Genomic DNA, 14,910 nt, shown 5'->3' on the forward strand with positions numbered 1-14,910 from the left:
ATGGAAAGAGTACAGAGTACATGTATCATGTCCCAGTGAAAGCAAAGGGCATGTTGGTTGAATTGACAAAACAACTCTCAAAATTAGGGGGAGATACAAATTTGCTCATCACAACATAACCCCCAGACACATTCCTGAAAAGGCAGGCAGGAAAACAAAAAACAAATTTAAAAAACAGGTAAACCCCTCAGATTAAACTGATGCCTGCAAAAGTAGATTGTTTTTCCCATCCCAGAGCAAGACAAACAGGACATTCCCTGAAAAGAGAGAGGCAGTTTCTTGGAGTCCCTCACCTTTTCTCCTACCCTGCAGGTTTGATCAGAGAAATGTTGGTTTCTAGTATTCTAGTTTCCAGGCTAGTATTAAGCTGTTAAATGCACCATTTTCACCTTCTTTTCCTTTTATTCACTGTCATCTTCAGAGCTTCTTGTGGCAGTTTGCTCTCTCACTTGTACCTCCCAACTCCCTTCCCCTTCCAAGCAGACCGGCCCCACCTTCCTTTGCCAGCACTGCACGACACTGCTGGAGCATCTACGAACCAGAGAACCATCTTCCCTCACAATAATGTGAATTACTGCCACCAGATTTCTCTTTTAATTGTCTGCTCTTCTTTTCCATTTAAGTCAGTTGAAAACTACTCTTTACTCCCCAGCCTTGCCATTTTGGACTTAGCTGCTCTTCAGGATCTAAATGCTTCTCATGATGGCAGGTTTCCTAACGCTATTCAGTCCCAAGACAGGGGACTTGCCTGCTTGCCCGTTCCCTGTCACCTAGCAGAAGTCAGAGGATGCCATTTCCTGCTGCTGAGGTGGGGAAGGTTTAGTACACACTTGCCATTTCAGTGCTCAGAACATTTGCTGTTTGTACATGCACACACATTGCTTTTCTTCGATGTAAAAGCCCATGCCAGCAGAACAAAACCACCGAGAGAAGTGCAGTTTTACCTGGAAGGTAGGAGTTCTCACCTGGGAAAGCTGTGATGGGTTCTGCAGAGGAAAAACAAAAGCTAGTATTAGAAAGGGGAGTATGACACACCAAGCCCCCAGTTCATGTCCCCGCTGACGCAGGCATGTGGCTGTGTCCCACGGGAGCAGCTCGCTGGGAGCAGCACGGGGAGCCAGCCAACCTCAGCCAGAAATCCGGCCCCAGCTGGGGGCCAAACAGACACAAAAAGCTTTGACTCAAACACACTTCCGAGGAAAATATGTCTGAGGTTGAGGGTCATTTGGATTCAGTCTGGCTGGCCTGAGTCATCCAATGACAAAACCTCACCTGGCCCAGTGATAAAACCCTGAAAGCCCCTAAATTTCCAAAAGTGGTTTTGGTTTCTGGGTCAGTTCTGGCACTGTTACTCACACGGGAACTGTGTTAATGCTGGGCAGTGATGCCCTGCTCCTCTCCATCTCTCAGTGACAAGAAACAAAGGCAAGAGATATTTTTCCTTCTTTCAAGATACTTTGAAGATGTAATCTATTACAAATTACTGGATCTGAAAAGCAATAATCGGTACTTACTACTGATTACTTTCTTGCAGAAGTAATAGACTTCTGATTATTTTTAGATTACTTCTGCATTATGCCTGTGAGTCACAGAAGCAGACTCTGGCTCTACTGAGTGCTATGAAATCATCACTCGGGTTCAAAATGCAAATGGCACATTTGTCAGAGGAAAAAATTATTGTGACTTATTAGCGTTCTTTCATGCTAAAAAGGAATCAGATTACTTCCAAGGATTATGTTTGAAAAACCAGTAGCCTGTGCTGGAGTCAGCTATTCTCATGGTTGTGAAAGAAGGAGAGCAGCATGGTATTGCTACCATTTCATTATTATTTTGGTGAAATTAGAAATGACCCCTAAGTTATGTTAAATTTTGCACTGGGAGCCCTTTACTGGAAATGATCTGAAACAAACAACCCTCATGAGTTTTAAGATCCACATTCAACTTCCTAGACTGGGTAAAATAATTTTGTGTAGCAGTTGAGTGTGGTTTTTTTGGGCTGAAAATGCTTGAAACTTTGCAATTTATTAATGCTGTTGTTTTTGAAATATTAAGCTTTAGGTTCATGAGGCCCAAGATACAATAAGGCTGAAGCTAGGTGAATTGCTGAGCTCCAAAGAAGTTAGATAGGAAATACTATTAGTGTTAATCACAGGTCTTGCTTCTCTTTAATGCCATAGAAGGCGAGAGATTAAAACACCACTGTCAAGCCTTAAATACCGGGAATTTGACATCTGAAGTATTAGCTCCTTTGGCAGATGGAGACCAGCAGAGTTCAAAGCATCAAAGGAATGGGGACTGACGGTGCTTAAGAGCCTCTCTAGGGCAGTCCTAGTCCTCTGTTTTATTATCAGTGCTGGTTCCTGCACCATCCTCACCCTCACTTGCCCGCAAAGGGGGCAAGCAAAGTAACCAGCTCTTCCCAAACACAATTTGTCTGGCGTTTCCTTCTCCTGAGAAACACCCCTTGGAAGAAAGTGTTTGTCCTGCTTGGATTAGGAGGCACTGGGATCCTCCCTTGGTGGGGGTGAGAAGAGCAGCTTCACAGAATGGGGCCTTCCAAAGCCCAGAGGGGAGAGAAGCTCTTCTCTGCTTTTTCCATTGGCTTCAGGATGGGTCAGACACTTCCTAGTGAAACACAATTCTCCCAGGTCATGCAGAAGGGCAGGACCCCGCTCTTCTGGGCAGCTCTCAGCACAGATCCCACTAATTAAATACTAAATCCACACCCAAGCTAGATGGCAGCCAGAGCCATCAGTGTGACTGCACGGATATACCAGCTAGAGGAAAAGTGCAGGGCAATGGCTCCACTGGCAAACTGCTGAAACACACTTTTTTTTGATCCCTTTTTTTCCCTAACTCCTCTCTGTTTTTACCTAGCTTTTGGCCTGGTTTGGGAAATGGTGAATTCTAGGGCAAAAAATTCTTTTGTTATTTTGTTAACATTGCTGTAAAACCTCTCTCCTGTTTTTTTTTTCTTATTAGAGAAGACTCCTTTTGAACTCGCCGGCCCCTCTAAGTGTGTAATACTGACTGACAGCTGGCTTCTTTTGTTCAGCATTTTCCTTTTAAATTTGGTATATGTCCTTATCACAGAGAATAGTCCTCAGTAACCCTCAGCTGCTCTTTCAGCTTTGCGTGGCAGACACGTGTGCTTCCTTCTGCTCACACCAACGCAGGCAGAGCCCCTGTCCCCCGGAGGCTGAGTCGCCCTCATTTCTTTCGTGGGAAGTGAAGGTCCCAGAAACTCCTGGTAGCCCAGCCAGGGGAGAGGGCCCCCTGACAGCCTCAAGGCAAGGCTCTCCGGGCTGAGCCGCCCGTCCCTCCGTGCCCCGCGGTGGGCGCAGCACGTACCCATGCAGTTCTCCAGCGGGATGTCAGTGCCCAGCCGGATGTCATCCAGGGCCAGCTCTCCCGGGTGGCCGTTGCGGATAAACCCCTCAAACACGATCTGTGGGAAATCGGGACAGAAATGTCAATGCGAAGCTGGGAAGCAGAGAGTGACTGCTGCTCCCAAGGGAAAGGGTGGGGAATTGCTCCTGGCTTTCCCTGCAGACCTGCGGATCACCTGACACTAGACCTGCTTCCCTGCTCAGCCTCTGGCACCCCTTTCCCAGGGAAAGCTGCTGTGCACGGACAGGTTCAACAGAGAGATCTTTGCCTGGCCTGGATCTCTTGGCAATTTGTTCAGTTAAATGCCTCTCATAAGGAATAAAGACTCAGTGAACCCCCCTAGCCCTTGCACAAATGGTGCAAGTGGCATAACTCTGAGTTACTGCAGCAGCAGCTTTGGCCTATGGTATTAACTGAGCTGTGATCACAAAAAGGAAGGGAAGGACACAAAATGCACAGCTACATTAACTGTAAAGTGCTGTTCCCATCAGTGTGACATAAGAAGTATTGAAATATCAGAGGAGAAGGGTCAGCTTATTCCTACTTAATCACAGGCAAAATATATTTACAAAAATAAGTAGAGTTGTTAGCTCTAAGAACTGCTGAGTGGAGACACTTGCAATATTTACATAATGACGCCATTATCCAACTAATGCTGGTATATTCACGTTTAGCACACAACGCAGTTAGCCACTGCTCATCATTTTGATCTGTAGGCATACTGTGTCTTCTGGTATTTTATTAAAAAGCCAAACCCATACAAGCAAACTGGTCAGGCAGCTCCAGTGCAAAGCTTTTGCTTTATATTCCCCTGCCTACTCTGAAGGCTTTGGAATAGGCTGCCAAGGGAAGTGGTGGAGTCACCATCTCTTTAAGTGTGCAAAAGGCCTGTGGATGTGGCACTTGTGGATTCTGGTTAGTGCTGCACATGGTGGTGCTGGGTTAATGACTGGACTTGATGATCCTCGTGATCTTTTCCAACCCTAGTGATACCAGGATTCTAAGGGTCCAAATAATTTCCTAGGGCTATGTACTTCACAAACCTTCTCTCCCCATATTAGGTGCCCCCTTTCACCTAGGGTGCCTGGGGTCCATGCCTGCCTGCAAGGACACCTCCCTGAAGGGCTGGGCATCTGACTGCACAGGCACTGGAATGTCTGGGCTGTGGGTCCCAGGCTCAGGCTGTCAATCCACGTGGGAGGCAGCAGTTTGGAGGGGTCAGTGGCCTGACGGCAGCAGCAGCTCCCTGGGTCAGGGTCCGGGCTGGGAGCTGGCTGGAGCAAGGCTCCCCACCAGGGTGGTCAGTGAAGTGCTGCCTCAAGCCTGCAAGTCCATGTTTCCTGCTGCACTGGGAGGTGCTGGATGCTGTGCTGGTGCTCACTGACAAGTGACAACAGTAGCGCTGTCTCCCTGGCAAACGGCACGCTGCCCGGAAGGGACAGCCATGCCAAAGACGCTCCTGGAAGCCCCAGCCTCTCCACAGGGTACTGGTACAGCTGTGCCAGAGGGGCTCAGGTGGCTCAGCAAGGCAGCACAGCTCCCTTCCTTCCTCCAGCTCATCCCTTCTCTTCCACTGATCTCCTGATAGTGGGACAGAGCCTTGATCCCACAGCTCTGCACCCAGCCCTCTGATCTAGTCTAAGGCATCAGAGGAGAGGATTCCTGAACAAGCCTGCCTTTCCTCTTCCTTCTCTGTGTCAATGCTTGCAGCTGAGGCTGGAGAATGGCTGTTTGCTGCCCACCCTTAAGAGCTGGCTGTGCTCCCTCCCAGCTCCCCACTTCTCCTGGCTGCTGGGTTTGCTCCCTGGAGCCGCACATCTGCCTCTGGTCAGACTATCTGATCACCTTCATTTGGAGGGGGAAGAAATACACAAAACAAAATGGGAAAAAAAAAAACCAGGAAGAAAGAAAAAGAAAAAGGGAGAACATTTGCAAAATGGGAGATCTAAGGAATATGAAAGGCAACAGGCTGAACAAAGGCCCAAGTCTGTGCAAAAGACAGGCACTCTCAGAATAACAAACAGTGTAGCTTAGTTACTATGGTAACTTGAGAAACACAATGAAAACAGCCACATTCCCTAATGATGAATGGGCCCGGGCTCTGAAACACTGAAATCAAGATGCTGGAGAAGTCTACCTAGTCCAGCACACCTTCTGCAGTCATCTTACCCGGTACTCCATGTCGTAGCTGGGCAAAATGATGCGGCCTTCCCTCCACTCCTCGCCTTGGTCCTCTGTGATGACCCACAGGGCCTTGTGCTCCTGGCTGGCTTCCCGCCAGACCCGCAGCATCACCCCATTGCTGCCCCACGCCTGGTACTGGAAAACCATGCAGACAGCACTCTGGGGCAGATAGATGGTGGGGCTGATGAGTCGGGCTCGCTGGCCTTCCCGCCTTCCGCTGCTTTGCAGTTGCAGGTAATTCTTGACATCTGTTCAGAGAGGAAAACACCATTCTATTATTTTCTGCAGCCGCTGGCAACAAGTGTCTCACGTCCTGCCAAGTGGCTTTGGCAGTGCTGCGGGGCAGTGCAGCCCCATCCCCATGCCTGCAAAAGCCGGGTCTCACACCGGCTCCCTCTGTGTGCTCATCCAGCTGTGCCACTGCTGCATCCACCCTGTGCAGTCCAGGCAGGGCATCCAGCTGCACTTCCCTCACCAGCCACCACCCTCTCCCTGGGTAGGAGACCAACAGCAGAAAGCGGTTAAGAAAATCTGACATAATTAGAAGAAGTTAAAAAGCTGGAGCGAGTTACTGTCAGAGGAAGTGATGCCACGATAATTGCATTGGCAGGGGGTATATGTGTTTATTCTGCTGGGAGCTTCCTCAGTGAACAAGCCTGAGGTGGGCTTTTCTAAATGCCAGTGCTGAAAACTCATCTTGTTTTGAGGATACACACAACAAAATTAAACTCTGGCTCTCAGTTTTTCTGTATTGCAGCAAAACAGCCTCTAAAGCACAGCACAGAGGAAAGACATGGACTCAATGCGTGAAGCATGCATAGGTGACAACTGGGTGGTTGCAAACTTGAAGGCAGCTGAAATACATACAACAGCAGCTTCACTTGCTCTAATATTACATTTAAATTGTGCCACATTTTTTGTCAGTCCTCAGGGAGGAGAGATTTGATACACTTGATATCCCAGGAGAAGTTCCAGGCTGAGGCTGGAACTGGAGATATTTGATCTGAATACCAATAGCAGCAAAAGCCCATGGATACAAATCCCCAGGCACACCTGACTTTATCTGGAATCAGTGGTTTCCAGCCCTCTCTGATGACAAGCCTCCTCAAGGAGTTTCCCCTTTGCAGCTTGGATGTCTGGAGTCCCTTAGCACAGACTGAAAGCCAGGCGTGTAGCTGAAGTGATCTTTACCTGTCCCTCCATCATGACCAGTGTCTCGACAGAGTCCCTTGGGTTACTGCAGCTGCAGTGCAAGGTGACCCAGACAGGCCAGCTACAGATATTGCTGGATTTTGCGTTTTGCTCAACAGAGGGATGTGCACACTTGCTCTTGCTACACAGTGGGCAAGAGCCTCTGGTGCTTTGTGCCAGCATGTGCCAGCTCAGGAACAAGAGGATTATCTCTGCCCCAGAACTACACTAAAGGGTTTGTTAATTCCCTTTCCCACATCTTAGCCTGCTGTGCCTGATGGGCCAAGCTCTGAGCAGCAGCTTGCCCCTGCCTGCTCTGCTCCCCCTGTGGCTTCAGTGCCCACAGCAGTGGCAAGAGCAGCATCTGTACTCAGAATGTTTGAAAATTGCACTCAAAACACCTCCAAAACTTAAACCAGACAGACCTGAACTCAGAATCCATGGAAAGACAGGTCCCACCCAGAAAACAGCAGCTGCCCTCACTGCTGCTCAGCAGTCGAGAGACATTGCAGCCCAAGGGAGATCTAGCAATGGTGCTGGTCCTACTGCAAGACTGTCAGTGCCAGAGAGCAGAAACCAACCACTGTGAGCTATGCAGCCTTCTGAAATAAATTTAGGACAAGATAACAGGAATATTTGCCATCATTCTACACCTAGCATGTGTGATCAAAGTACTTCAAAAGCATATCCACTCCTATGAACTTTCACTGATTTTGCTGTGCCAAGGACAAATCTGTTCCCGACTGGGAACACACATAAAGGAACAGCAACATTTTAGCAAAATTTTCCAGCACCTACGAAATGTCCCTGGGCCACTTGGCACTTTATGCCAACAAACAGTAGCAGAAAAAAAAGGATGAAAGTGTGTTTGCCCACTCCTGCTTGAGTGAATCACTTGAAAAAGTACCATGCCGTTTCCTAATGGAGGAGTGTTCTTGTGATTTACCTCAGAGTGGTAGTAGTGGAGGAGGAGATGTGGGAGATAAACAAGTGGAGAAATTAAAAAAAAGAACAAGCTGTACTCCATGCCTAAGGAGTGATAAGGCATAATAAGTCATCAAGGTCTCCTGAATTAAAATCCTCTTTTTGTAATTCACTACAAGCCTCTTCCAAAAAAAAAAAAAAAAAAAAAAAAAAAAAAAAAAAAAAAAAAAAGCAGCAACAAGAAAAGAACAGCAACAACAAATAAGGGAGCAAATCAGACTGCAGTCAGACACTTATCTCACAGCTGAAATAGTCTCACAGGCAAATCTTTAATAAAAGCACTAGCCAGGCTCACGAATGATCAAATCCACATCCTCAAAGTTCAGCACCAACCTTTGGTGACAGTATCTAAGCAGCCTGACTGAGTGCAGGGTTTTGAGCCATCCTTGGATCTGCCCTAGCCCACAGCTGACCAGAGGGGACTGTTCTAGTTGTGCAGCTGGACACTTTCCATTATCCACACCCTGGGAGCCAGTGGTATCCAGTGTGGATGCCTTGCCACTTCAGAAGAGCCTGAGTGCCTCTGAGTCACATCCCTCCTGCGAGGATTGACACTGACCTTCTGTTTCCTCCCATTCCTATCAAACTGTGAAATCAAAGAAACTCCTAAACTGCAGCCAAAACAAATGCTCCCCACAGCCACACAGGACCTTTCAGAGACTTGGGAACTCTCCATCTCCTGCGCTCCCTGCCCAGTTCTTGCTGGGGCCCACAGAGCTCTCCAGGACTACTGTCAATCCCAAGGGCTTCAAGGAGGCTCAGTCTTTGGGTGGTGATTCCAGCTGCTCCCCTACAAGCAGCAGCGGGTTTGGGCACCATGTGCTCTTGCTCCTGGTACCAGTACCAGTTTCTGAGTTGGAAAGTTGAGTGCAGGAAGACTGAGAAATTACTTTCTATGTCATTTGAAGATGAAATGGCTGGATCACTCTAATGGCTAGTTGGACCTTTGGAAAAGCCCTATGAATGTGCTGAGACTGACTGAATAAGGGCACTCTGGAGCTAATTGTTGGAACAGCATGTGGAAGCCCAGTGGTTCCAGTAGTCACTCTGCTTGATACAGTAAATGGAAGCCTTTGGCACAGAAAGCATCTGAAAGGCTGATTTCCCCTGTTAAAACACTTGAAGGGAGCTTTGCAACGATGAGCTGATCAATTCTTCCAGGATCAGAAATGCATTTTAATCTCTTTCCCAGAACTTTGCTTTGCAGTCTCTATTCCTAACATGATAGTTACATCCCCCACAGAACTGGCACTGGTAGTTCAAAGCACCAGCTCAAAAAAGGCAGGACAAATCCATTCAGGCATTTTACTGCTGTTTTGTGACTGATGCTACGGCATAAATCTCGCGGAAGATTTATGGGATCATCTGGATGTAAGGGAGACAGTAATGTGAACATGGAACCACCCCAGCCAGACAATGGCAGAGCCCCTCCTGTGTGCATGGCAGTGAGTCCTGGATAAATCACCAGCTGGGCTCTGCAAACCAACCATCTGGGCAACGCGGTTTTCTCTTGGCACACCTGTCCCCTCCTGCTAGGAAGCCATCTGAGAGGACATTAAGGGCAGTGGGGATGAAACCTCACAGTTTGGGTCAGACTGCAAGCACAAGCCACAGCAGCCGCCCCCTCTGCAAGGTCAGCCTGCCTGTGCTTGGGTCCTGCACATCTCACCCCATCTCCCAAGGAAAACACCTTCCCTCATGGATCTCAGCAGCACATCTGGAGGTGTTCCAGCAAAACATGTTGGGCAGCATGTACAAAAGCAATTATTGAGATTTCAGATTCCCTCTGCGTTTCCCCCTCACTGGATATTGTTGAGTTACAGCTGCTGCTCCTGTGGAGGAACCATGTGAATTGCATTAACAGGTCTCTCCAAAGCTCGCTGCACTCTCCATGGTGTGCTTTAGCAGGCAGCACTGCAGCCCAGTGGCAGCCACCTCTGTCTGTCAAATCCCATAGGTGACCACACTGCTATGGACACTGTCTGCTGCTTGCACAGCCCCAAATCCCACCCCAACCACACTGTGTCATGGCCAAGGGAACATCCCAGTGAGGCACGATCCTGCTGTTCTTCTGGGGCATGTGAGGTGGAAGCTGAACCAGCTATTGCCATTCCTGGGGAGCAAATCAGCTCAGATGCCCTCATGACTGCGGAGTGGTCTGGTAGCAAGGGAACGGCAGCTGCATGAATATGCAGATTGAAATTGGATAGTTACCATATTTTTAATTTTTTTGGCAAATCATGCAAATTCACCTCAAAAGGTTGCCACTATAATTTCATGACAGGCCTCTCCTCAATGACAGACTTTCATTTAGGGTGGGAAGTCAATCCTCCATAAAACTAATATTTATATTAACTAGATCGCTGCATCTACTGGAAAATTCCCTCAATTTTGATTATGTGTTAATTAGCCTGCCAAGTCCTTGCCATTTCAGTCTCTAAATCAGCCCGTCAAAAGGCATAAAATCCCACATTTACCCAGAACCAAGCTCTCAGGCTGCTCTCCCATGCCTTTCTAATGGGCCTGCCATTACGTCCTCTCAATTAAGCCTCACGCCCTCAACAGCAGGGTGCAACTGTGAGTCCTGGTGCAACTGTGAATCCTACTACCTCCCCCATGGCTTTGCTGGAATAGACCATGGCCATACCTCCCTCTCTCATGAAAGACAGTACGGGCACAAGGACAGCCAGAGCCAGGCCTAGCCTGCAGCCAGGGAACTCACACAGACCAGCTGGGGCTCAGCAAACCTCTTGTGATCGGGGTGCTGGGGTGTCCCAGCTCTGCCATGCTGTGGGCAGCCAGGGCATGATGGACTTTTCAGTATTTGCTGTCCTCACTGCGCAAAGGAGAGTCAGGAGAGACATGAACAGCTTTGCTGAGAGGCAGTCTGCACCACACAAGAGGGGAGAGAAGAGAGACAGAGATGGATATGTGGTCTCCTTCCCACAGTGTGCAGCTGCTCACTCACTGCACAGAAATGCTTGACTTTCATACCACCCCTCATGTAAAACTCCTTCCTACATCAAAGGACACAGGATTGACCCTTGAGGTCAAAATGTGTCCCCAAGGCACAAGCCCTGAGACTCTCATGAGAGTAAGTGCAGACCTGCTTCAGTTCAGCCCTGCCCTGTTAACACCAAGAAAATCTTTCTGCTGGTTTGGACACAGTAAAATCAAGGCCTTCAGGCAGCAGTTCTCATGGATTGCAGGAAAAATATGAAACTTTTCCTTTTAAAGATCCCATGGGAAAAACACAGGAATGGTAAGGGGTCACCATCAGCTTAAAAACAGTTTAACATTTGTTTCTGTTAAAAAATAAGCTCTTACGAAACTTCAGAGCACTATAAACACTCCTCTGCTGAAAACACTTTGAAACAAATAAACCTTTCCCTGCAGTGTCCACAACCCAAATGAGCAACATTCCTGACCCTCAAAGCCAGCAAGGCCGTGGCCCACAAGAGAAGCTCTCAGTGGGTGTTTGCAGCCCAGCCCAAAATCTGTGTGGTCAGGAGAGCTGCAAGGTTAAAAGTGCTTCCTTTTCTGTGCCCACGTCCCCCTGCCACCATCCCCACAACACAGGGCTCTCGATGCTGCCAGGGCTCTGACCCTGACGCTGTGCTCACACGAAGGAGCAGCAGTGCATGGTAAAGCTGCAGGCCCACTGTGCTCCTCTAGAACCACGGGGTGTTTACTCAAGCACTGCAAGAAAAGGGAAGGGGAAAAAATGGGCAATGCACAGAGATTCCAGCTCTTCCAGTACTGGCTGATTAGTGTAACATCACTGCGAGCAATCAACCAGCTAAGGATACAAACCAGGATCTTTAGACCCTTCAGGATCAAGACCCCGGTGAAATTCAAAGATGGTGAAAAGTTGAGGTGCCCAAGTTATCAACCCAGATTTATTTTCAGGTCTTAAGACCTTTATCCTGACACCAATGGCATGCTGCCATTGCGTGCAGCAGGACGGGGGGATGAAATCTCATTGAAACCTGAACTTGTTGCTCCTTGAAGCTTGCTAGGTGCAGCTAAGGGGAATCTTTCTATGGATGGGAAGCATTTGAAAGTCCATAGAGGAAAAAATCCTGACAATCTCTTATGGGGACATGGAAAAGGGAGCCAAAGGTATTTTCTAGGCTTGCAAAGGGCAGGTAGCAGTTGGAACCACGCTGGGCTTCTGCTGAGCTGGGCACTTTGGGTCCACTTTCACCAATGGGGTCCCCAGACGTGTAATGGGAGCCTGCAGGAGAGGACGTGGAGTTAATCCATGGTGTGAAGAGCCCAAGGAACACAGGGCTAAAAAAAGAAATGCAGAGCTGCCTGAAAGAGTATCTTGGAAATAAAAATAGTGGAATGAGAGCAGTGGGTGTCTTGTCAGTCTTGAGAAGTTCTCTGTGCCAAAGACAAGGAGGAATTGCATGCAGCGCATAAAATGAAATTGGGAGATATCTGAGGAATTCAGGCCTGTCTCTCAGCAGACTTTTCTAATCAAGCGCCTCACAGAGGATATTTCACCATGGTCATTTCCTTCCCCCTCTCTCTTATGCAGACTGAGCCAGGGCTCCTCCTTTTGTTATTATTTTTTCCTTTTTAATTTTAATTTTTGTTTTGCCATTTTCAAAAGAAATAGAAACCCATTCCACATAGTTCTTAAAGGCACAGCACACTTTCTTGCTACTGTGGAGCAGCCATGGCCTCTAGCCTGGGCCAGCACCTTTAAATCAGAGTAAGTTGGGCTCCAGCAGCCTTGAGTTCCCCTTAACTTTTGCCCTGCCTCTAACCAAGCACAGCTGCTCTTTTTCACCCAACTGCTCACCCCAGGGTGGGGAATTCACAAGCAAAGACCACCCCGAACAACAGCTTTTCATTCCTTGCTCCCTGGAGTCTGAGCGTGAATTTTCTAACTAGAAACAAAGTGCTGGAGGGAGCAGGAGGGACGGGCAGGGGAAGAATGGGGGAGTGTGAACCAAACAATGCTTTGATTCTGTCCCCACCAAGGAGCTGGCACTGCCTCTTTTTCATGTTTCTCCAGTTGCCTTTAAAAGCTCTTTGGGGAGGAAAAAAAGCAAATAGTTGCTTCTTTTTGTGTCATGTCTTCTTAATTTCTAAGAGCAGGACCAAAGTGTGGCATAGCAGCGATGCCTTTGTACTCCAACTCCTCTGCAGCCCTGTGCTGTGGGGGCAAGGCAGCAGATGCCCACAGATGCAGGATGGCACCCCCTTGCCTGAGCCAGCCAGGAGGCACATCCATGGCAGTGCCAATGCTGATCCCTGGTGCTGGTGTTTGCTGCTGGCTCCCCCAGTGCTATGGGTGTCACTCCAGCCCCCTGGAGCCACCTCCTCCTCCTCCCCTGCCCACCCAGCCCATGAGGTGCAGGGCAGTGCTGGAGTTCCTGCCTGCACCCCCTCAGTGCTTCAGTGCCTACTCTGCACAGCACCCTAAGGGAGAGCTCTCCACACTGGCACAAAAACAGACTTACGAACTCAGTAGGATGACATTTCCCAGCCCCAACAGTGAGACTGTGCAATTCATAACTGAGAAAAAGGAGAAAGAGCAGAAGAAGGGTAAAAACCAGGACTGCCTGCTGCTGTCTGAGGCAGCACCAGCCTCTCCTGGGCTACAACAGGATCTTCTAAGAAACTATGGCCAACTAATTGTAGGGAGACTCAGGGGAGAGGAAATGAAATGAAAAATTGAGTCTGAGTTATAAAAATAAGTAATTTTTATCCTACTTGCAGGAGACTTATATTAATTAAACATTATTACAGTGAATGAGATGGGGAGGGTTATTAAGTCTGGGGCTGGCTGTAAGTGTTCTCTCCTGTTGCCTGAGGCTCCACTGAGCTCCAGATATTAATCTTCTAAAGCACTCAAATGCTGAAGAGATAAACACTTGAAATATGAAAATATTTTTCTCCATAGCAGACACTGTATCCCTATGTCACGCCAAAGAATTTTTCAGATGTCCATATGGGCTGCACTTACAGCATTACCGTGCCTCTTAGAAAAAAGCGAAGCACCTCAGGAGCCGAAGAGAGAAATGATGTGTGCATTTGTGTGGGGGTGATTTGTGTGTGGAGATGTAGCAGATTCTCCTCTTCCCATATGTTTCTGGAATACATATTTTCCTCTTTAGCACTGCCTACCAGGTGTTGGCTGCACGGCTTTCCAACTGGCTGGCGGCGCTGCCAATCTGGCCAGCGACTCTGCCAGGTGGCTAACAGGTTCTCCTCAGTGTTTGCATTCCCAGACTCAGCCTTACCCAGGGGAGGGCGAGGAGGGCCCACGCCGTGCCGGGCTCCCTGGGCAGACGCTGGAATCACCAGGCACAGCCCAGCACAGGTAAGATCAGCCAGCTTGCCTGCAGGAGCCTTGGCTTTCACAAGCAGTGACTGAGCGTGAAGCGCTGCTGCAGTGACACAGCCCACGGTTATAAGGAAATTGGCAAATGTTCCTCGTGCCAGCCATGCCACAAAGTCAATGAGGGATGAGGAAAGCACACTAGTCCTGGCGTGAGCTCCAAGATATGAAGCTGAAGAACTTGATCTATCAACCGCATTGCCAGAGGCAGGCCACCCTTGCAACCCATGCCAGCACATCTCAGTGAGGTCCTCCATAAATTAGGCTCTGTCACAGTCATGCAAATCTCCTTCCAAAGAGTGAATAGAAAAAGAGCAAAAGTCAAACAGCAAGAAGCTGGCATTTCCAGCATTCTTAGGGCTTAGCTCATCCTTCATTTGGAGGAGACTGAAATCCAGCCTCTGCAAACCCAGAGAGCAGAGTAGTTGAAGACTATAGGCAATCTGAGTAACATACGGGAGAGGAACAAATTCATTCTGGGAAAAAAGCACTGGATCCTACAGAGGACATTGGATCAGGATGTGGAACAAAGCCTGGGCTAGCCTTCACAGTCCCATGGGATTCAAAGCTCAGTGTCTGATTCAAGACTATCTCAAGAGGACAGTTAGTATAATTCAGTGCCAGCGGTCACAGTCCTATAAATAAGTCATGAACCACACAGTAAAACATCTGAAAGTTTCCATAAAAGAAGTTCAGCTCTGCACAGCCCTCACAACTCATGATAGCTGAGCAGTAATCATTCATACTGTTCACATGGAGAAAGCCCCATCAGCTCTCTCTTTCCTGCTTTGGTATTAATCATC

At 48.3% G+C, this 14,910-nt stretch overlaps 1 protein-coding gene across 6 annotated transcripts in view; it reads right to left on the bottom strand.

Moving 5' to 3' along the window:
• NRP2 (neuropilin 2) overlaps positions 1-14,910 on the bottom strand; it is an 88,687-nt gene that overhangs the window by 19,462 nt on the left and 54,315 nt on the right. For 3 of the 6 annotated variants that reach the window (XM_063400368.1, XM_063400365.1, XM_063400370.1), the window contains exons 13-15: positions 5,560-5,822; positions 3,352-3,448; positions 966-986 (exon numbers count right to left, since the gene is read on the bottom strand). In XM_063400368.1, the coding sequence (XP_063256438.1) occupies positions 966-986; positions 3,352-3,448; positions 5,560-5,822 (381 nt within the window). Of the gene's footprint in view, positions 1-944; positions 987-3,351; positions 3,449-5,559; positions 5,823-14,910 lie in introns of all 6 variants that reach the window. The other 3 variants (XM_063400366.1, XM_063400364.1, XM_063400369.1) reach the window with 1 other exon arrangement.

Source organism: Prinia subflava, chromosome 6 (assembly GCF_021018805.1).
Source record: "Prinia subflava isolate CZ2003 ecotype Zambia chromosome 6, Cam_Psub_1.2, whole genome shotgun sequence".
In the NCBI taxonomy this organism is placed as follows: Eukaryota; Metazoa; Chordata; class Aves; order Passeriformes; family Cisticolidae; genus Prinia; species Prinia subflava.